We start from the raw sequence: 21,018 nt of genomic DNA on the forward strand, positions 1-21,018 counted from the left end.
TAAAAAGTCTGCACGTTTTAGTGATAAACGATTTTCCTCTTTTTTTCATAGGAAAATAGCAGTTCAGGTTTTTAATCTGGTTAACTTTGGTTGAATAAAGGGTGTGGGACAAGGGAGAAAAGAGAAAAAGAAAGCACATTAGTACAAAGATCATCTACAACTTGTCACACTTCTAAACTTCAGACTTGAGGACAAGTCGTTAAATGTTTGTCGCGGTGATGGCGCAACAGCCGCCATGCATCTACACTGTATACTTAATGGGGTTCAAGGCACAGTAATGCCACAGTATGTCTGTTTAACTGTGTCTGTTTTTGTTATTTTTGAGAACTAGTCTTGCTGCTTATTCTACTGCTGCGGAGTAGTTTTTTTCAAATTTTGACGACTACATGTACTTAGTTTTGAAAAGAACTGTCCTGCTAATAGCTGGCCGTGAAGGTAGGAAATCGGCCATGACTAGTACTTGCTTAGTGGATCTAGGGAATTCTCGTTTAACTTCTCAGCCATGTACTGCTCTTGCGAAAACACTGGCTCCCGTTAAGTACCCCTAATGCTGACAACAGTGGCTACACTGAAGCAGCTTAGTGGTAAAGAGACCTTACACCATCGCTGTGACAAAACATTTTAACAACTTGTCTTCAAGTCTACTAAACGTTTACAGAAAGGTACACACGAGGGAGGTTAAACTTGGCATGTATCTTGCCAAAATTCTACTATTGAGTTTCAAAAAAGAATTCCAGAAGTATACCCCCCCCCCCCTCTTTTAGAGGCATGCAAATTTATGTACAACTAAAAATGCATTCACATCAAACTGGAGACAAACAATCACTATAATATGTAGCATGCAAGTCTGTTTGCTTTGTTTTTGAAAGACAAGGGCACCAAGGCAATTTCTCCTTGGTAAAGGGCACCTTAGGCTATGAGGTAATTCTTAATTTTTACTGGAGCATTTCAAGGGCATTAAGACAATGACCAGGGGGGCATGGAAGCAATTGCCTTAAATGTCTCTGTGAAGTATCAGGCCTGAGCAAACATGGCTTTATTTTGGTCAAGGTATTTTTTAAAGAAGGTATGTTCGCAGGTATGAAAGTTTAAAAGAAATGGCCCATGTTTAAGGCCGTTTGTTATTACCCTCTAACTTGCTGCTACTTGATAGTAATAAGTGGCATGAGTTTTGGGCTATGAATAATGTAAGACACGTTATAGTTTCCCACAAGAAACGGGTAGAAATATCCAATGGCTCAATGGTACAAATGGGTGTAAACAGACCAAGGTTACATAAGGTGATATGCGGCTTTGTCCGACACAAATGATTGTCAGAATGAAGATGCGAGGGGTCTGGGAAAAGAACGGGGTATGGCTAAATAAAAAATGTTAATTGCTTTCTCATGCAAGAACAAACAACTTAAGATCTATTTTTAAAACGTTGCTTGAATCAAGTTTGAGTTATCAGGCTTGAGTTATTATGTCCAGAGAAGATTTTTGTCTCATTTTTATTGGAAAGGCAAGCTGAATGTATGTCCCAAAGTATTTGCCAACAACTTCACGTTTCTTACAAGCAAAGTAATTCATTGCAAAGAATTTGTACATGTATAGAGTTTTCCAAAGAAAACTTCTTGAAGTCCTTTGTCAAATTTGATCATGTGAAGGAAAGGTATTCCACATTGTTAAGCTTGGTCCACAATGGTGGAAAAGGGATCTTTCTGGGAAAACAAAATGCTGCGTTAGATATTCTAGAATACTTACCACTCACCATAAAACCAAACACATTTCTTCTCAAATACTTACCACAGACAAACTCAGAAAAGAAATATAGTAAATGGGGCTTAGTGGCAATTGTTTCCTTTTTTGTACATTGCGGAATTTTCTTTATTGTGTTTAGCTTCACCAACTGGCTGGTGGTTCAAATTCAAAAGTAATTAAATGAACAGAGACAATTTCGAAATTTTTTAATTTTCTGCACAAGAAATTCTGAACTAATTAGCCAAGTCCTTTTATTTTGTTTTTCCACTTGAAGCTTAGTCTTTTTCAAAAAATGAAAAAAGAATAATGTTCATAATAATAAAAAATAAACATACATGGTTCCGGTACGACATCTAAGAAAAACACATTAACATTTCTAGAAAAAAATTGAGCTGAGCCACATGACAAAAATTTAAGATATAAAAAGAGCACGAGAAATTTAGATCTAAGCTAAAAAACATTTTTTTTTTTACTATGATTAAAATCCTTTCACAATTAAATTGTTCAAAGTCGAGGAAAACTATCTTTAAATCGTGCTCCAGACTTTGAAGTTCCAATACATTGGCTGTAAACCTTTTTGCGCATTTTCCCCATAACTCATAACTGTGATTTTAAAGGTACAAGTGCGTTTTAATAATTTGGATATATACTCACATTGAACATCACTGTTGACAGAAACGATAACTACACTTTTTTTTCTCTTCTTGACATTTTCACCATGTAAAAATATTTGTTTGACCCATTTTTTTGTTTCTCTTCTGCTAATAATAATGTCAATTCGACAGAAATGTTTATGAGTTCACTTTTATTCATTAGTTTGAGTTCTCTTTTTCACAGTGGTGACTCAGGTGGCGGCCAGATAGGATGTCAAACCAGTTCGGATATTTACAAGTGTTTTTTTCTTTGATATTCATTTTGGTTGGAAACAGCCGTTGGACTTTATGGTACAGGGGGGAAGCCAGTTTTTGAAGTGATTTTTGTTTTATTCACCTTGGCATAGGCTTGGTTGAAAAGGTATTAGAATGGCAACGCCTTCCACAGACAGATCGATGGTCAGGTCGGGTCGGGTCGGGTCAGGTCAAGGATGTCTAGAAGCCTGACCCGTAGTTATCCTGTGACCACGATTGCTCTCCATAACTCTGGTTGTAGTCATACCCTGATGAGAAGTCACCCAGAGGCTGCTGGGCAATGGGTTGGACACCCCAGCCTCCCTGGGTGTTACGTCGCTTGGTATCAGCAGACTGCTGCCCCTCGAATTTCCTCTTGCCTCCGACGTTCCCGCCTCGGTTTCCACCACGACCCCCTCGGGGACCACCACCACGTCCACCACGTTGCTGCTGCTGACCACCACGGTTGCCACCACGCCCCCTGGGTCCACCTCGGCCTCCTGGTCCACCACGTGGACTACCCATGCCGCCACGTCCACCTCGTTGCCCGCCACGTCCACGGGGTCCTACACCCTGTCCACGGCCACCATACCCAAAGCCACCCTCGTACCCACGATCAAAGTAGCCGTAGTCGTAGGGGTCGTCATAGCCACCAGGGTAACCGCCATAGTAACCATCATCATAACCACCACCATAACCGAAATCCCGGTAGCCACGATCTCCACGGTCAAATCCCCGTCCACCACGAGGTCCCCTTGCTCCACGACCTCCACGCATTTGTCCGCCATAGTAATCATCATAGTACCTAGAACCAAACAAAATATGTTTTGAACTGACGGACTGACATCTCTTACAGAGACGGGAGGCCTCACTCTGGAATCCTCAAGACCGATGCACAAAAAAGCTCTTGAACCTTACCTTCCTCCTCCACCTCCTTGGTAGCTCTGCTTCATCTGTCTCTCCTTCTTCTTCTTGTTTTCCTGAGGTGGTTTGGCAAGTGAAGCCTCAATGTCCGTTCCTTGGAATGATTTACCATTCATTTCTTCGATAGCCTGTACGTTAAATCAAACATAAACCATGTAATTGTGCCCATTTTTTTGCAAGTTGACATGATCTGGAGTCTGTACATATGGAGCCAATTAAACAAAGAACACTTCTCATTTGCCAAAAGGTAATTCAAGATGCACCAAGTAGTACAAGCAAAGAATTGTTAGGCTAAACACAAACTTCTTCACAAGAATTCAACATATCTTCTTCACTATCTCACTGACAAATATATCAAATGGTGCAACAATCTCAAGAAATAAAATATGTCCGCGTAATCATTCTTGAATTAAACTGTTCCCACGCCTGTATGGTTTTTTTTTAAAGGGCAAGGGCACCAGGGCATTTTCTCCTTGGTAAAGGGCATCCTATATATAAGGAAATTTAAAAATTTCTACTTGAGTGTTTCAATGGCATGAAGGCAATGAACAGGGAGATGGTGGTAATCGCCTCCGTGCAGGCTTCAGTTTCTACCATGCAGGCTTCCGTTCCCCGCAAGCGAGATTAGTAAAAGTTTTCAAGGCATTTCTCTCTTACCTTGACAGCGCTTTCCCTCTCCGTGTAGTGAATGAAGCAGTAGTCTTTCATCTTCTTCACCTTCTCTACTGCACCGTACGCCTCAAAGTGCTCCTTGATGTTCTCCTCAGTGGCCTCTGGGGAAAGGTTACGGATGTAAACAACCTTCACCTGAAATAAACAAACCCACCAAGCGATCAGTCTAACGAACACCATTATGATTATTTGTTTAACTAAGACAAACAAAGCAAAATTACACAGGAGCTAGTACTACAAGAGTAATAAAGAAGTAAACAAATACATATATTTACAGTATTAACTATACAATATTAAACAAACAGATACATAAGTAGGCCTAAAAAAAAATGTTTAGAAATAACTTAATATTAAGTGAATACATAAATTTTAAAAAAACCTGAACATTGCAAACAATAGTTAATAGCTTGATGTTTCAAGCTTTTCTCAAAGGCTAGGTAACACAATACATATAAACAGGTTCTGCTTGGGTTAATACATTAGAGAGAACCAAAATATAAACCCTTACAAGTCAAGAACCTATTAAAACGTGACACATTTCAATTAGCAGTTGTGATGAAAGTTCTGCAACTGTAATAATAAAATGCAAGGAAAACTATTCAACCCTGAATTAGTTTGGATCAGGACGAAATAGAAGATATCTTCTGGCTTATGCTTCGTTTTTGAAAGGGCAAGGCACCAAGGCATTTTCTCCTTGGTAAAGGGCACCAAGGCAACTTCTCCTTGGTAATAAAGGGCACCATAAAGGGCACCAACTCTATGAGGAAATTGTAAGTGGAACATATCAAGGGGCACCAAGGTTACAAATAATAATGTTGAACATTTCCAGCGTGTCATGTCTGTCAATGACACTACTGGCACGAAAAACAATACCCAAGACAACCAACAAATCTAAGGCTATGGTTTCCGAAAAGAATATATTTTGAGGTGATTTTTTTTAATTGGGAAACAAGTATGGCTTGTCGAGCTGAAGTGGGACGCTATTCCAAAGAGATGGCATGGCAGGACCAGGGGGCAACAGAGGCAATTACCTCCATGTAGTGTTTCTTGCACATACCTTTGCCATAGTCTCCTCATCTGGTTCTGAGATGGGATCAGCCCAGTCTACTGTGACCATGGCGCTCCAAACCCTAACCTTGCCGCTCATCAAAGAACGACGGGCAGCATTGGCCGATCGATGGCTGTCGTATTCCAGGAAAGCAAAGCCTCGATTCTTAGACTTATCTTCTCCGTGGTAGATGATGACATCGGTAAGACCAGCTGAGGAAAACAAATAATACGGAACTTGAGAAATTGTCTCTGGTCAAGAAGAAAAACAAATCCTCAAAAACAACTGACGATCTTGATTAACAAAAGATCCATATATTAATAGCCTCCTACAATTTCGGCCATATCATTCTACCACAACGAAGAAAAGACGTGATTTTGTTGCCGCTTCCTCGCTAGGCGAAGAGTAGAGCAGAGAACAACCGCTCACACCGCATGATTGACACCATGAGGCATGCTCTGGTTTCAATTTCCGGTGCAGTTTGTTTACACAAAGGTATCAATATGCGGCAAGAACACCAACTTCACAATTCTCTTTGAACAGCATACGTTCTACCTGTTAATGCACAGTCTGTCTCTTTGTGTTTTTACTAAATTCTTCTCGTACAGAATACATTCTAAACTATATAGTCTGGCTCCGTTGTGTTTTATTGCTAGTTGTATAAGGGTGTGCGGGGCTGGAACCAGATGAAAAAGGGACAACATACTCGACGGCAATCTTCAGTTTACGTGATCAAGGGGCATTATTTTCTGTGGTTTTTTTTTCAAGCTGAAAAGAATAATTGCATGCCTGTATTTTGCATTGAGGTAGGTTTTTGTGACATCAAAATTTTCGATATTAGAGAAAATTGTTTATTAATCGAAATTTTCGATATGATTAAAATAGTGACATCGGCAATTTCGATGTCAAAAAAATATCGAGTTTTTGAGTATTTTTGATATATCGACGGACGTTACGCAGACCCCTTTCAATGTTGGCTCTAATTGTGTGGTCTTCTGAGCTCCCATCAACATTGAGCAGGGGGACGGGGTAGAGATTGTCTTTTGTCACGGGGGACATGGACAAGGAAAGTTAATTGTAACATTGCGAATGGGTGGCCCAAGCAGTTTTTGCCAGGATTGTAGTTTGTGCTTTTTAACTGAGTACTTACGCGTTGCATTGGCAAACTCTTCTTGGATCTCCTTCTTGGACTTGTTCTTCGGTACTGATCCCACAAAAAGGCGGCTCTTTGGGATTGAGATGTTGCAGTTGATCTGCCAGCCTTCTTTGATCTTGTGACCATTCAGCTATAAAGAAAAACATTTTGAGACAATTAAATACTGTTTCGAATATCTACAAATAAAATTACAATGTTGAGTTAAGAAGATAACGAAATGCAGAAGTATTGATTGTATATTCCATACCATTTAAAAACTCATTCCTCTCACTTGCCCTTACATGTACACATACAACAGCTTTATCCATGGATAAGTGTCAGAATCATGCATGATCAGTGAAACGTGTACAGTCGGCTCTCGTTATAAAGAGCACTGTAAAGAAGAGGCTCTACTTATGCAGAGTACATTCTGAAGTCCCAAATCTCATTTGTACTCAGCGTTTCTTTGATTTGCTGCCTATTATAACAACATTATTGTTATAAACAGACACGCAACTTTCTAATTGAGTATGAAATTTAACAGCCAAAACAGTCAAGCAATCTCTAGTAGAACAGATATTTCCTACAGATTTTACTGACCTGTTTTACGCATTCATTTGCGCCTTCCTTGTCACAGAACGTAGTGAAGGCATAGCCTCTGTTCAAACCAGACATGGGGTCCATCATGAGCCTCAAGTCGTAGATCCTGCCGCACTTCTCAATGAGGGGGACCAAGACATCCTCAAATGTGTCTTTGGGGATCTTGCCGATGAATACCTGGTGAAGAGGAATTTGGAAGAAAGTTGTTTCAAATATTATTTAGTAATCCTAGTTTATGATTTAATAAATTTAATAAGATTTCTCAAATGCACCGAAAAAGGAAAGCAATCTACAACCAGAAGTATATTTTTTTTTTAATAATTAAAAAAAATTAAAAACATCCTCAAGTGTGTCTTTGGGGATCTTGGCAAAGAAAAAGCGGCGACAAGATACAGAAAAGTCCAATAGATTAATTGAATCAACTTTGAAATGGTACAATTACTCGCAAGCTTACCTCACATCCAGTGCCTGGGGTTTCTCCTTCCCAGTCTGGGGGTGGTCCTCCATACTTCCTCTGTCCTGTTGTGACATCAAGGGAGTAGCCCGTCTTCTCAAGCATTTCCTATTCAGAATAAAAAGCACAAACTTAATTTAAATCAACAGCAAGGACTGCAAACCTTCCAAGGTTCAATCATAAAACTTGCTGATCTGCAATCATAACAGTATTTACATTAGGTCAAAAGCCCCCTAAAATGATGCTCAGACTTTACAGATATAAGACATGCCGATTAATAAACAAAACATGAACTTCATGAACCTCTGAAAAACTCATGGGAGTTCCAAGGAGGAATATAAGAAGAGTTGACAATGCAAATAAAAACACTGAAAAAAAGAAGAATTAATTTAAATAATAGAGTAATTCAATAATAGGAATAGGCAAAAGGTTGAACCTGGCTATTCAAAGTACTTAAATTAATCAATAAACAGAAAAACAATGACCGATTTTTAAAATTAAAAAAGGAATGAATGGTATTGTATTTCACATTGATAGAAAATCAGGCCTGAACCAGAATTTAGGGAATGCGACTTGTTCTTTTATTATACCTTTATTTTGGCCTCATCTGGCCCCGAGTTTTCAGCAGCTGCTGCAGCGCCGCCAGCACCGCCAGTCCGCCTGCCCTTCTGTCTGAATGTTTTGATGACGCCACAGATGAATGCACTCTTGTTGTTGACATGTGTGAGGTTGCTTGAGCTGAACTTCTTGAGGACAGCGAGAGAACTATCATCCCCGAGCTCCTTCAGAGCTTCCAGCGCCCTGCCGTCTAGCTTATCATCCTCCAGTAAGCCCTCTGTGAAGACAATAAAAATATTAATATTGATAACTTTGATTGGCTGCAATTAAGTTTTCCCAGCTTTTTTTCTGGATCCTTCCCTTAATCCCTTCCCCCTCTTTTTCCTATAAATGGGTGTATTTATTTGTACTGAAGGGGGCATTCATATAGCGCATTGTTGATCACAGATCCGTCCATGCACTTAACAATTTAAAAAGGTTTTATTTACAAAAATACGCTAAAAATTAAAATTAAAATAATGTGTCAGTTGTAAACAGAGATTAAAGATGAAAACACACGCGTTCAAATTCAATTCTATATAAACGTTACATTTAAAAAAAACTTCAAAAGGCATCAAAGGAAAAGGTGCAGTAAAAACCCAAGGACATCATCATTACAATATCTTGTCTGCTCCATAGACTTTATCGCGATTCTCGCCCAACTGATTTTGCCAAAAGGTACTGTGGAAAGGGAAAGGGGGCTTACAGAGCCCCTTTTTTTGGCTACTTACGCCCTGATAACTCTGTGATGATTTGGTCAAGCTTCTCAGCAACCTTTTCTGTGAAGCCCATGCCGAGATATTTGTCGAAGTTGTCTGTCCTTATGTATGTTTCTGTCTCCATGGGCTCGTCCCCAGCAGGGGTCTCTCCCTGCACCTCCTCATCCATTTGCTGGTCCTCAGGAAGTTGGTCTCCGTTGGATTCCGCCATGGTTAATCAAATGCTGAAAATGAAAAGGTATGAATTTTAAATGCAAAGGCTTTATTCAAAACCACAGCTCTGTTCTTGAGAACATTCTTTTTCCATACTACATTATTACATAGCTTCACTCCGATGGACGTGGTTTTATTAACAAGAGCTGCAGTTGTTGTATTGTCAATTAATGAACAAGATTATGCTGGTCTTAATGAATATAAAACTCGCACAAGATTTGAATTTAAGTCTGAAATAGATAAGGCATAGGCCTATTTTTTTTATAGAAAATATACAATTCTTGACAGATATTGACAAAGAAGGGAAAGAAAATTCAAATTTACGTACATCTGAAAATAAAAAATTTGAATAGGTTGGTTAATAAAGCTTAGCAAAGCTGTGTAATTTATTCATAATTCAAATTATTAATTATTATACAATTACCTTTCATGTTCATGTAATTGTAATTTTGTAAAATTTAAAATCATGCTTCTGAAATAGAATACTCATGTCATCTCATAAATAGGGTTTATTGCAATTACCGCCTGACTGATTTTTCTGAACTGCCGAAAGGAAGGCATGTTGGGCCATTCAGCAAAATCAGTCAGGGGTAATTGCAATTAAAACTTATCATGCTTATGTAGTACCTTAATCTTAACTAAATAAAAAAGAAGATAGGCACTAGTTTTCCTTTTCGTAAAATTGAGTGAAAAAGTTGTGGCAGGATTCAAAATAAAAAAAAAATTTCTGACATGATCGATGAGGGAAGGAAAGTCAGTTCTGACAATTGTCATAAATGATACAACAATAACAATAACAGGATAACTTTCCGTATGGCGCCACCACTTTTTCAGGGTTATCTAATTGAGGTAAGTAAGATACATTATTTCATATCGAATGAAAAAGTGGTGGCGCCATACGGAAACTTTTCCCAATAACATAAACAACATTTGACTCATTGCCAACAAACAAAGCACAACAGCCTGCCTGCCGTGTACCACACCACACACACGACTGCTCCTGTCCTGTGTCAAGCATTCAGGTTTCTTTGTTCACAAAAGAAAGCTCCGGCATTTAAAAAATAAACCGTACATTTCCACACAATTAATATTCATGGTTAGAAAATCAAGAAACGTAGTTTGAAGTACGACGAACTGTTAGTACCTGCGTAGCAGAGAACAATAATTGATTTTGAAATACGATATGACGAAAATTCATGATAAGAAATAACAAGTAAAAGAAAATGTGTGACGGCCACTGATGACCTATTGACTTACGCGGGTGCTTTCCAGTTTTAAAAATGATTGAACATTTGAACGTTAAAATGCACAAAATATCACAAAAACCACAACACATTACACATTCAAATATATCAAAGCAAGACCTTAAATAAAAATAGATATATACAGACAACATACATTTAGTACATTCAACTTACCAGCTGTAAAAATGGATAAAATACTGTGGTTTGTTGGGATTGTCACATGGATTTTTAACCCCTTGATAGAAAAAGACCGACGCGCATGCTTTGCTCATTGAAAATGCATAATGCATCAAATAGATGGCGTCAAAACGACGCTGGTACCCGATAGGCTGTAACGCTGATATCAAGGTACGTGAAGCATAATACCAGTGCTTTTATTGTAATAACAAAGCCCATGTGACGGGTTTCCCGGGAATGTGTATGGGGCAAATTGATTGAGCTTAGGCGTTTCTAGTCTTGGTCCCAAGACGTCAGTCATCGACGTAGTTGAGAGGGTACTGAGAGGGTACTGAATGCAGCATAAAGCAAGTTGCCAGTTTTAGCCCAAACCTCTCAACTTGAAAGAAAGTTATAACTATTTTGTACAACTTGAAATTAATTTTAATTTGTTTTCCCAGTCTCGCTCAATTTTTCACCAACAGAGGGCGCTCAATTCAGGTCTTGGGAACTGGTGAAACTTCTCTGTTCTGTCCGTCACAGTGTAGTCTTGGTGGAAGGCCTTCAATCTCTTGTTGATTTGTCACAATTTTTCCCAAGAGAGGGCGCTTATCATCCACATCCACAAATCGCAAATCGTGGTAGCTGTTTGTTATTGTTTGAAGTGCATACAAAGAGGCGATCATCAGATCATCAGATTGAGTAAAACTTTACGTAAAGTGGGTAAACAATGTAAGTTTATTGAGGTTAAAGGAACACAATGCCTTGGATCGGTCGATTTGGTCTATAAAAAGCGTTTGAAACCGTTTGATATAAAATGCATATGGTTAGAAAGATGTTTTAAAAGTAGAATACATACAATGATCCACACAAATTTGCCTCGAAATTTCGTGGTTTTCCTTTTACTCTGCGAACTAACACGATCGGCCATTTATGGGAGTCAAAAATTTGATTGACTCCCATAAATGGCTGACCGTGTTTAGTCGACGAGGTAGAAGGAAAACCGTGCATTTTCGAGGCATGTTTGTGTGGATCATTGTATTCTACTTTTAAAACACCTTTCTACCCATCATAGGCCCCCTATGCAATTTATATCAAACGCTTACAAAAACGCTTTTCAAAAACCAACTCGACTGATCCAAGGCAACGTGTTCCTTTAATGCACTGCTAGTTCAATTCGGACTTACTTTGTACTGTAATTTGTGTGTAGCCGTCACTTTAGTTTTAACTAGCATGCAGCATGGTATGGTGATGGTCTGGAGTTGCTTCCTCCTCCATTTAATTTATCCATGCACAGTGAGAGTGCAAGTGCTCTCATCATTCTCAATCTCTTGCCAGCTTGGTTTAATATTAAACATGGTTATTAAACTACCCAAAAGTTTGAATGTAGGTTGGGCAGTGTATGGTAATATTAATAAGTTAATTAATAGCATACAGTTACCACAAGCACAAATGGAAGCACCATGGAAATCCCTGTCAACAGTGTTGTAGTTGTTGTTGGGAAAATAATGTATTTGTATGATAACGGAGATTTACTCCTAGAACTACAGTACAGATATGAGGTTCTATGAACTATGAGGTTTGTTCTGCTATCGTCTCCCGTTATGGAGATTTACTCAAAGAACTATGAGGTTCGTTCCGCGAGTAACTGAGATTGTTCTTCTGTCATGACTAAACAAAAATAAATCTATATCACACACACCCATGTGTCATCTTGCATTTTAAAAAACACCTAATCTAACTATTCAGATACAAAATTGTGATAACAATTTCCCCTTTGTTTTCAAGCTCGGTGGATTTTGCTAGAACTTAAAAATTCCAGGCCTGAATCTTGTTCGTTGGTCATTCATACAGGCCTTGTTGAACTTCGCTCTTGATTGAAAGGACACAGGCAGCAATTTTCCTTTGGGAAAATGTAAATTTGTATTGGAACTCCAACTTAGTAAAAGGGCACCACAGCAATATAGCACAGGGCACCATGGCAATTGCTGTGGGTTTATTTTCGAGGCATGTACAAATTGAGTACTTGAAAATAATTCCTTTTTGTAATTGAATGTTTCTTTCACACTCATTTTTTTAGATGAGCAACCAGTGAATACATTCAAGAGACTGCATAAAGTAGGATGGCAGCTTCGTGGTTGCTGCAGGGGAGCTTGCTCGTCCTTGTCTCTGCAATTCTATGGAGCGCCCTCGCTGACGATAGTCAACCTTCGTCGTGGAGAGGTCACATGATGCCTCTTGGTGCCGCGTCCACCCGGCTCCCCGTCAGAACTCTAGAGACTTTCCCCTCCCCAATGGAATTCTTCAAAAACTACGTTTATCCGTCGGTCCCGGTCGTCTTTAGACATGGAGCCAAGCTTTCAGCGGCGTTTGAGAAATGGAATGATGAATATCTTAAGAGCTTACCCAAGGCTCAGGAGCAGATCACCGTAGAAATACGGAAGGTCGAGAACAGAACAATGCCACCCACAAGCATGACGTTTGCTGAATTCCTTGATAGATATGAAGTTTACGATGAGTACCTCGTAACGGGCGTTCCAGAATTTTTAAAGTAAGACATGAGACTGTTGCCACCCTTCCATTGTATTTTTGTGCAGGCCTGATACTTCACTGAGGTAACAAGGGCAATTGCCTCTGTGCACCCTGGTCATTGCCTTGCTGGGTGCCTTTGAAATGCTCCAGTAGAAATGTACACTTTCCTTTTAGGGTGCCCTTTACCAAGGAGAAAATGCCTTGTTGCCCTTTCACAAATGAAGCATACAGACCTGTTTGTGTATGTAAACAATTGCCCCGAACAAGGGTGCACGGAGGCCTGATGCTTGATTCCTACAAGGGCAAGGGCACCATTGATGCAATTTCTCCTTTGTAAAGGGCATCTCTTCAGTGTTACCACCCTTCCATTGTAGGCCTAATACTTTTGTTTTGGGCAATTGTTTATGTACACAAGAGTGGAGGTGCCCTTTACAAAGGAGAAAACGCTCTGGTGCCCTTAGCCTTTCAAGAACAAAACATCAGGCCTGAGATACTATTAATTTGACTCATTCTTAAGTTCATATTTATTTTGTTTCCCACTCTGTAGAAATGATGTTCTCATTCCGCCACCGTTAAATTGTGATAACATCACAGCTACTATGGTTGACGCTGTAAGTAAGATACACTAGACAAAGTAAGGTGGTAGCGTTTATTCGAAATTGCTAAAAATTTATATTGGTTATGTCCAGGCAGGAAGAATAGTCCCCAATAGGACAACACATTATGAGAATTTTTACCGCACTAGTGCTTTTCAGATTCAAATTTTGAAGTAAGAAATGTACCTTCCTCCTTTCGTCTCAGGTCATTTGGTTTAGCAGCGGTGGTACAAAGTCAGTGTTACACAATGATGACGTGGACAACATTAACTGTTTATTCAGAGGCCAGAAAGAGTTGCTGTTTGCCAACTACACAAAATACAGGCACCAGGTAAGTTTAATACAGGCACACCCCTTGAGGCCATTCTTGTGTTGTTTCTACTGTTAAACCCAACCTATGTTATTAATGTATACATGGGTGTTTGGTTTGGGCTCAACGGGTGTACATGTACCTGTTTAGGACTTACACTTTTAAAAGCTTTGCTTCTTAGTGAGCTCCCCTGCAGTATCATTAAAGTGTATTTATTTCCTCCTGGCTTAACTGTATTATTTGGAACGTGTATACATTAATTGCCTGTTTTACAACGTTACTGTGGAAACAATAAACTTTAGAATAATATAATAAAGTAGTGGCTTCCTATAATATAGCCCTCATATCTGTCACTAAGTGAAGCTAAAGGCACTTCAAGATGCAGTGTTTTCCTACACGGTATGTGGGACTACGTTTAATTTATGAAACCTACTCCTTTTACATAACACCCTGTAATGTTTTACAAGATGCTTTGGGGCAATATGCTGCCAATTAAACAAGGAAAACCAGGGCGAACCCCTTCCCTTTTCGATAAGTGCACTGGGTTCTTTTACGTGCTTTGATTGGCTGCATATGGCGCCACAGCTCCTTGTAAAACCATTACATGGTGCGAAAAAGTAAAGGAATAGGTCTCATACTTCAAAACGTAGTTCTGCATACCTTGCAGAATAAACACTGTAGAACTTTAGAAGCACTGATAGAACAGGGTGTCAAGGCCAAGCGTGAAGAGCACCGAACTCAAGCTCCGGTGTTTCTGTTTGGCTGAGTGTGGGTTCGAGTCCCGGTCGAGACACTTGTGTCCCTGAGCAAGACACTTGACTATAATTGTTCCTCTCCACCCAGGAGTAAATGGGTACATGTGAGAGCAGAGATGGTTCTTGTGATTGAATAAGCTTAGTAGTGTATATATTTGTTGCACAAGGCTGTATACTCCCCAGGGAGCTGAGATGGTTTAAAGGATTTGGGTACATTTTGTAACACAAAACACAATGTCCACAGATTTATATTAAACTTTGCATGATAGTATAAAGCGAAACTTAAAATATCAGTTGCTGAGGTGCAGTAGTTTTTGAGAAACGAGCAAAACAATGTCTTGAAAATACGTTTTTACATGCTAAAATAATTTCGACTCATGGTCACTGAGACGAAAATTGATTTCATGACATTGTTTTACTCATTTCTCAAAAACTACAGCACCTCAGCAAGTAATATTTTCATGGAAGCTTTCTACTATTATTATCTTCAAACTGTGAAAGTTTAATGTAAGTCTGTGGACATTGTGGGTTTTGTCCTACAAAAAGTACATAGACCATTTAAGGAATGAATTAAATGGCCCATTGACCAGGGGTAATTTAATGTTGGAAGCTCTTCTGAGACGCCCTTTTGGTCTGAAAAGTGTCTATAAAAACTGGTTATTATTAAACTTGGTGTATTTATAAGTATCTTCATTAACGTATCATCATTTAAAGTCTGACATTTTATTTTGCAGATTGTATTTGATCATCCAGAGGGCAGTTATTCGGGTGTGGACGTCGAAAAGGTTGACTTCGAAAAATACCCAGAGTTCAAAGATGTGGAATTCTTTGAAGCTAAAATGGAGGCCGGTGATTGTATTTACATCCCATACAAATGGTGCGTATTTATTTCAAATGTTGCTTTGTCAGGAGGATTGTACTGGGTCTGGGTACTTTTTGAAGGACAAAAAAACACAATGTCCACAGATTTACATTAACCTTACACAGTTTGAAGATAATGATGGTAGAAAGCTTCCCTTAAAATTTACTTGCTTGGGTGCTGTAGGTTTTGAGAAATGAGTAAAACATTGTTCGTCTAGGGAGACGACAATTTTTTTGTTCGAGACTCTCCTTGAAAACATAGCTCTTTGATTTTCACTTTTTTTTTCTCAAAAACTTGACGACTAATGAAGATGAAACTTTACAGCTAAAATATACAACATACATCTTCATTCACAGTGAGTAGGGATTCATGTCATGGCCAAAAAAACTTGATCTACAAAAAGATATCCAAACCCTTTAAAGGGAAGGTACACTATTGGTAATTGTCAAAGACCAGTGTTCTCACTTGGTGCATCTCAACATATGCATAAAATAACAACCCTGTGAAAATTTGCGCTCAATTGGTCATCGGAGTTGGGAGAAAATGATGGGAAAAAAACACCCTTGTTGGACAAATTTGTGTGCTTTCAGATAGGAATAAAAGACTTCTAGCTAGAAGTCTTTTATTATTTTAGTGAGAGATTACCTCTATTTCAAAACTTATGCTACTTCAGAGGGAGCCGTTTCTGTCAATGTTTAATATTATCAACAGCTCTCCAATGTTCACTACCAAGTCAGTTTTTAAGTTAATATATTTGTTTGGAGATATTACCAAACGTGTACCTTCCCTTTAATGTCTTCTGATTGATTGATTTTCCCTGTAACTGCTCTAGGTTTCATCAGGTGAATTCTCACAACAGCAATATCGCTGTTAATGTTTGGTGGAATCACTTAGCCAACATCATCCCAACACCAGAGACTTGCGGCAGCCCAAACCCGAGTCTCTCTCTCGCTGACGTCAGCTTCTCCGCTCAGCAGGAAGACAAAACCGAGGCCCACAAAGATTTCAAAGAGGAGCTGCAATTTTTTGAGGACCCTATGTGAGTTGATGTTACACAAAGTTTTTTGCCTTAAGTTAAGTGTCATATCCATAGACGTTAGGACGCATTGAACCCATCCTAAGTTAGGACGAGTTACTCGAGATAGGTTTCATCCGATGTGAGTTACACAAACTGACAAAGATTTTTGGCTTTGCAAAGGGATTGCTGCTATTTCACCAGTCTTCCAAACTTAGGATTAATCTTAGGCCAGTTGATTGATTGATTGATTGAATTTATTCGGATAAAAATACAGCAAGAACATACTCAAAATACAAACATGTACTTAACAACAGGAGAAAAGACAAAAAAAACAAGATAGAAATACTGCAGAAAATTATCTAAGGATAGCCCAAAAAACTTAGACTTATTTCCATTGGGGTCCTTAAGTGTCATATCTCCATAGATGTTGAGACTCATTGAACCAATCCTAAGTTTCAGAGCTCTTATTCTTTCTCTTATTCTCCACACCATGCAAAGCTTCAAACACCATTTACAAATAAATATATTGATTATTATTGTCTTTGCAATAGCACTTTGTTTTCTTTGTACAATCTTGTTACCTTACAGAGAAAGTTTAAAAGTTTTTTTCACCAATGGGGAGGCAGAGTCCTACACAGAAGAACAGTTCTTTGAACTACTTTCAACGGTAAAAAAAAATAGCTCACTATCGTTTTTAAAACACCAACACTCCTATTGGTGTTCACTTGGGAATATGTGGCGTACATGTAACATGGCCAAGCGGTTTAGAGCACCAGCCTTATAACCTCTGGTGGTTCTGATCAGCAGAGTGTGGGCTTGAGTCCCAGTTGTGACACATGTGTCTTTAATTAAGCAAGACACTTTAAACCATTCCTTCAGATGGGATGTAAATCCTTTGGCCCCTGTGTTGTGTAACGCACGTAAAAGAAACCAGTGCACTTATATCAAAAAGAGAATGTGTTCGATACTGTGTTCCTGGTTTGATTGGCTGCATATTGCCCCACAGCACTGGTTCAATGTATAAGGAGTATAGGTCTCATAATTCAGACAGAGTCCCACATACCTTGCAGGAAAATACTGTTTGTTAAAGCGCCTTGAGCGTCACTGAGTGACGGATATGCGCACTATATAAGAAGCCACTATTATTGTTATTATATATTTGATGCACTTTTTTTATTTTACTGCTCAAAGTATCCTCAACTCTACAAAAAGTTTTGTTCCCATTCTGCAATTTTTGTTTTTGATACAAAACTTAACACACAAGCCTACTGTATTTAGCCTGAGCCAATGGTACCAGCCAGAACGATCTAACTTTTTGTGCTAAGCCATTTCTGTGCTTACAGGATTATTGTGTCTTTGTCACAGTAGTTTTTATAGGCAACCAACTGCACTAAATAAAAAAGGGACAATTTGGTAGCTAGAGAGACTTTTTTATAAAGTGTGGCTTACTGTGGGGCCACCACCCCCCCCCCCCAAACATAAAAAAAAAAAAAATCAAAACAGATTCACAGTTCAATTTTTACATAATTTTCTTTCCTGTAAACTGACATGGCCTTTTTGGTTTCATTGGATGATGAATGTTTTTGTTAATATATGCATATATTCATTTTGTTATGAGCAGAAGATGTTCACACTGAAAGGCGGAGCCTGGACAAGAGAAGCTTTAGATATTGGCCATGAGGTAAATATCACAACAAAATGATTTTTTTTTTTTTTTTTAACAGATTTGCACGCTGTTTTAAGGAACAGGTTGCCTTGGATCGGTCGAGTTGGTCATTGAAAAGCATTTGAAATCGTTTGTTATGAAATGCAAATGGTTAGACAGATAATTCAAAAGTAGAATATAATGATCCACACAAACAGGTCTCAAAATTGCACGGTTTTCCTTTTACGTCGCGAAAAACGACGGTAATGAAAATTAATGGCAATAAAAACTTACGTGGTAAGACATGTAAGAAGTAAAGCTGCTTTTGACATTTCAGACAGAAATATTTCAAGGGATGTTTTCTCTTATCATCATCATTAGACCGTGTAGGTTTTATGTAAATCTGTCATCTTCACAATTTTTTTTCTTCTTACCAATTCTGTAACGTTCCTTTAATGTAGATGTTTGAACTGGTTGACAATGATAATGATGGACTCCTCACACAAGAAGATGTAGAAATATTAATGCAACAGCAGGTAAGGGTCTGAGTCTGGTCTATCCTCCTATTTATGACTCCAATGGAATTTAACCAAATTTTTCAATCTTTTTTGTTGGTTTTCTTAAATCTGAAACCTGCTTCAGTAGTTCTGGGCCGAATTCATAGCATTGCTTTAAAGGCATGGATATGTTTGGTTAGTACTTAAAGGCAGTGGACACTATTTGTATCTACTAAAAACAATTATCATCATAAAACCTTTCTAAATTACGAGTAATGGGGAGAGGTTGATAATATAAAACATTGTGAGAAATAGCTCCCTCTCAAGTGACGTAGTTTTCGAGAAAAGTAATTTTCCACGAATTTGATTTCGAGTCAAGTTTAGAATTTGAGGTCTCGAAATCAAGCATCTAAACACACACAACTTCGTGTGACAAGGGTGTTTTTTTTTTTTTTTATAGTTATCTCGCAACTCCAATGACCAATCGAGCTCAAATTTTCACAGGTTTGTTATTTTATGCATATGTTGAGATACACCAAGTGAGAAGACTGGTCTTTGACAATTACCAATAGTGTCCACTGTCTTTAAAGGCATGGATATGTTTGGTTAGTACTTAAAATGTGTAATTTTAGAACACTTACTTACTTTGTAATGAGCATCATTGACCATTTATTGAGCCCCAATTTTCACAGATTTGTTATTTTATGCATATGTTGGGATACACCAAGTGAGGATACTGGCATTTGACAATTTACCAAGTGCGTCCAGTACCTTTATAAGCAGATTTTTGCAAAATTAAGCAGGGGACCAGTCAAATTCAAGTAATGTGATCAGTGGTAACCTTAGCAAAAATGTGTTTCCTTAGCTACTATAATGTGCTATATGAATGGTTAACAACATTCTTCTGTAAATGACACATGTTTTGTCGATTGTCTGTGGTTTTTAGGAAGATGGTAGCTTTTATATCGAGATGGGACATAGGTTCATAATGCTGATTGATGTTGTAGATGAAGTCCTAGCAAAACGAAAAGCGGTATGTTTAAAAAACTAAAATGTTTATTTAATATTGTGGCGATTGCACAGACATTCGCTAAGCTTAGAAAATATTTCAAAAGTAGTTATGTATATTCTTTGTGCTCAGTAGTGTACATATAATTGCTTTGTGGTAACACCATGTGTGTACCTACTTGCCAGTTTAGAGAACTGTCTTGCATCATATTCTACCGTCGCGGAATAGATTTTTCAGAATTCGAGTCAGTTCTGAAAAGAATTGTCCTGCTTTATAATTAATATATAGGCGGAAGGTAGGAAATCGGCCGGGACTACTACTTAAGCTTGAAGTGGATCGTTGTTAACTTCAATACTGCAGAGCTGAATTTCTAAAAATAATGAATAATAATACATGTAGTGACTTCTTATACAGTGTTCAGGTCTGCGCGCAGTGACGCTCATGGCGCTTCAACATTATTACCCCTGGTCACTGTGCCTTTAATCATTCCTTAAACCATCTCAGCTCCCTGGGGAGTATACAGCCTGTGCCATCAACTACTTGTATGTAGCGCACTAAGCTAACCAACTCTGCCCTCACATGTACCCATTCACCCCTGGGTCTGAACAGACACACCAGAGCTTGAGTTTGGTCCTCTTATCCGCTCGGCCACAACACCCCCATTTGAACGTTGAATTGTTATTCTGTACACAGACCATTCAGCAGAGACTTCTTGAAGCCTCAGAAACTGGAAAGAGTGTGGCAAAATCACCACCATCATTGGAGGAGCAGGAAACCTCACCAGATAGCAACCAAGAGGGCGCCATTCATAATGATGAGTTGTAACATTATTTTTTAATATATAGGCATATAACAACAATAATAACAAAAAGAATTATATTTACTGTATACTCCGTACTTTTTCGAGATTTGTAAAAAAATCCACAGGCAAATCACTTGGGTGGGATTCGAACCCACAAACTTTGCATGTGGAAGTAGCAAGTACCACAACCAAAGTACTGAACAATTTTCCCCCACCATCCAGTCGCAAGCGTTCGGATCAAATCCCTTCAGAAAAATAGTTTTAAAGAGTTACATGAAAACCGTTTCCTGTATCGGCTTCAGGACTCTGTAGGTGCTATTACTTTGTTCTGTGTTTGGAGGAGTTTTGGAGTAAGTTACAAAATTTACATAATATGATCAATTTATCACTTAAATAAAGGGTGCATGAAAAGGTAAATACACAATGGTGTGTAGGGGTAAAAACAATTTTTTTTTCTTCTTATCAGTTTGCTTGACTGATGATTAGGTTTTTGGATCGATCAAAACTTTGAGATGTTACCACCTCAATCGGTCCATCAACCAGGTTTTAAAAAAACTGACGTAGGTAATAATTTAGCATGGGATGTATGCCGGCGACCAACAT

General features: G+C 38.6%; 2 protein-coding genes across 2 annotated transcripts; one reads left to right on the forward strand and one right to left on the reverse strand.

Moving 5' to 3' along the window:
- Positions 1-1,931: 1,931 nt before the first annotated feature.
- LOC117296336 (heterogeneous nuclear ribonucleoprotein Q-like) lies at positions 1,932-10,543 on the reverse strand. The gene is made up of 10 exons (XM_033779205.1): positions 10,408-10,543; positions 8,789-9,000; positions 8,051-8,295; positions 7,461-7,568; positions 7,007-7,183; positions 6,422-6,557; positions 5,281-5,483; positions 4,209-4,358; positions 3,546-3,679; positions 1,932-3,432 (listed from the first exon to the last, which is right to left on the reverse strand). Exons 2-10 carry the CDS (start codon positions 8,985-8,987, stop codon positions 2,829-2,831), a joined length of 1,956 nt encoding a protein of 651 aa, XP_033635096.1. The 5' UTR covers positions 8,988-9,000; positions 10,408-10,543; the 3' UTR covers positions 1,932-2,828.
- Positions 10,544-11,018: 475 nt separating this feature from the next.
- LOC117296400 (tRNA wybutosine-synthesizing protein 5-like) lies at positions 11,019-20,449 on the forward strand. The gene is made up of 11 exons (XM_033779302.1): positions 11,019-11,121; positions 12,470-12,940; positions 13,469-13,532; positions 13,723-13,848; positions 15,317-15,459; positions 16,277-16,483; positions 17,051-17,129; positions 18,084-18,143; positions 18,569-18,643; positions 19,551-19,637; positions 20,307-20,449. Exons 2-11 carry the CDS (start codon positions 12,513-12,515, stop codon positions 20,436-20,438), a joined length of 1,401 nt encoding a protein of 466 aa, XP_033635193.1. The 5' UTR covers positions 11,019-11,121; positions 12,470-12,512; the 3' UTR covers positions 20,439-20,449.
- The last annotated feature ends 569 nt before the right edge of the window (positions 20,450-21,018 follow it).

This window comes from Asterias rubens, chromosome 11 (assembly GCF_902459465.1).
Source record: "Asterias rubens chromosome 11, eAstRub1.3, whole genome shotgun sequence".
NCBI lineage: Eukaryota > Metazoa > Echinodermata > Asteroidea > Forcipulatida > Asteriidae > Asterias > Asterias rubens.

Bases quoted from the DNA above. Each gene is read 5' to 3' on its own strand.
- LOC117296336 (XM_033779205.1), bottom strand. From the start codon at position 8,987: ATGGCGGAATCCAACGGAGACCAACTTCCTGAGGACCAGCAAATGGAT. The intron at 4,359-5,280 runs GTATGTGCAAGA...TGTTTATTTCAG, and splicing joins ATGAGGAGACTATGGCAAAG to GTGAAGGTTGTTTACATCCG. The intron at 3,680-4,208 runs GTAAGAGAGAAA...TTTAACGTACAG, and splicing joins AGAGGGAAAGCGCTGTCAAG to GCTATCGAAGAAATGAATGG.
- LOC117296400 (XM_033779302.1), top strand. From the start codon at position 12,513: ATGGCAGCTTCGTGGTTGCTGCAGGGGAGCTTGCTCGTCCTTGTCTCT. The intron at 15,460-16,276 runs GTGCGTATTTAT...TAACTGCTCTAG, and splicing joins ATTTACATCCCATACAAATG to GTTTCATCAGGTGAATTCTC. The intron at 18,144-18,568 runs GTAAATATCACA...CCTTTAATGTAG, and splicing joins CTTTAGATATTGGCCATGAG to ATGTTTGAACTGGTTGACAA.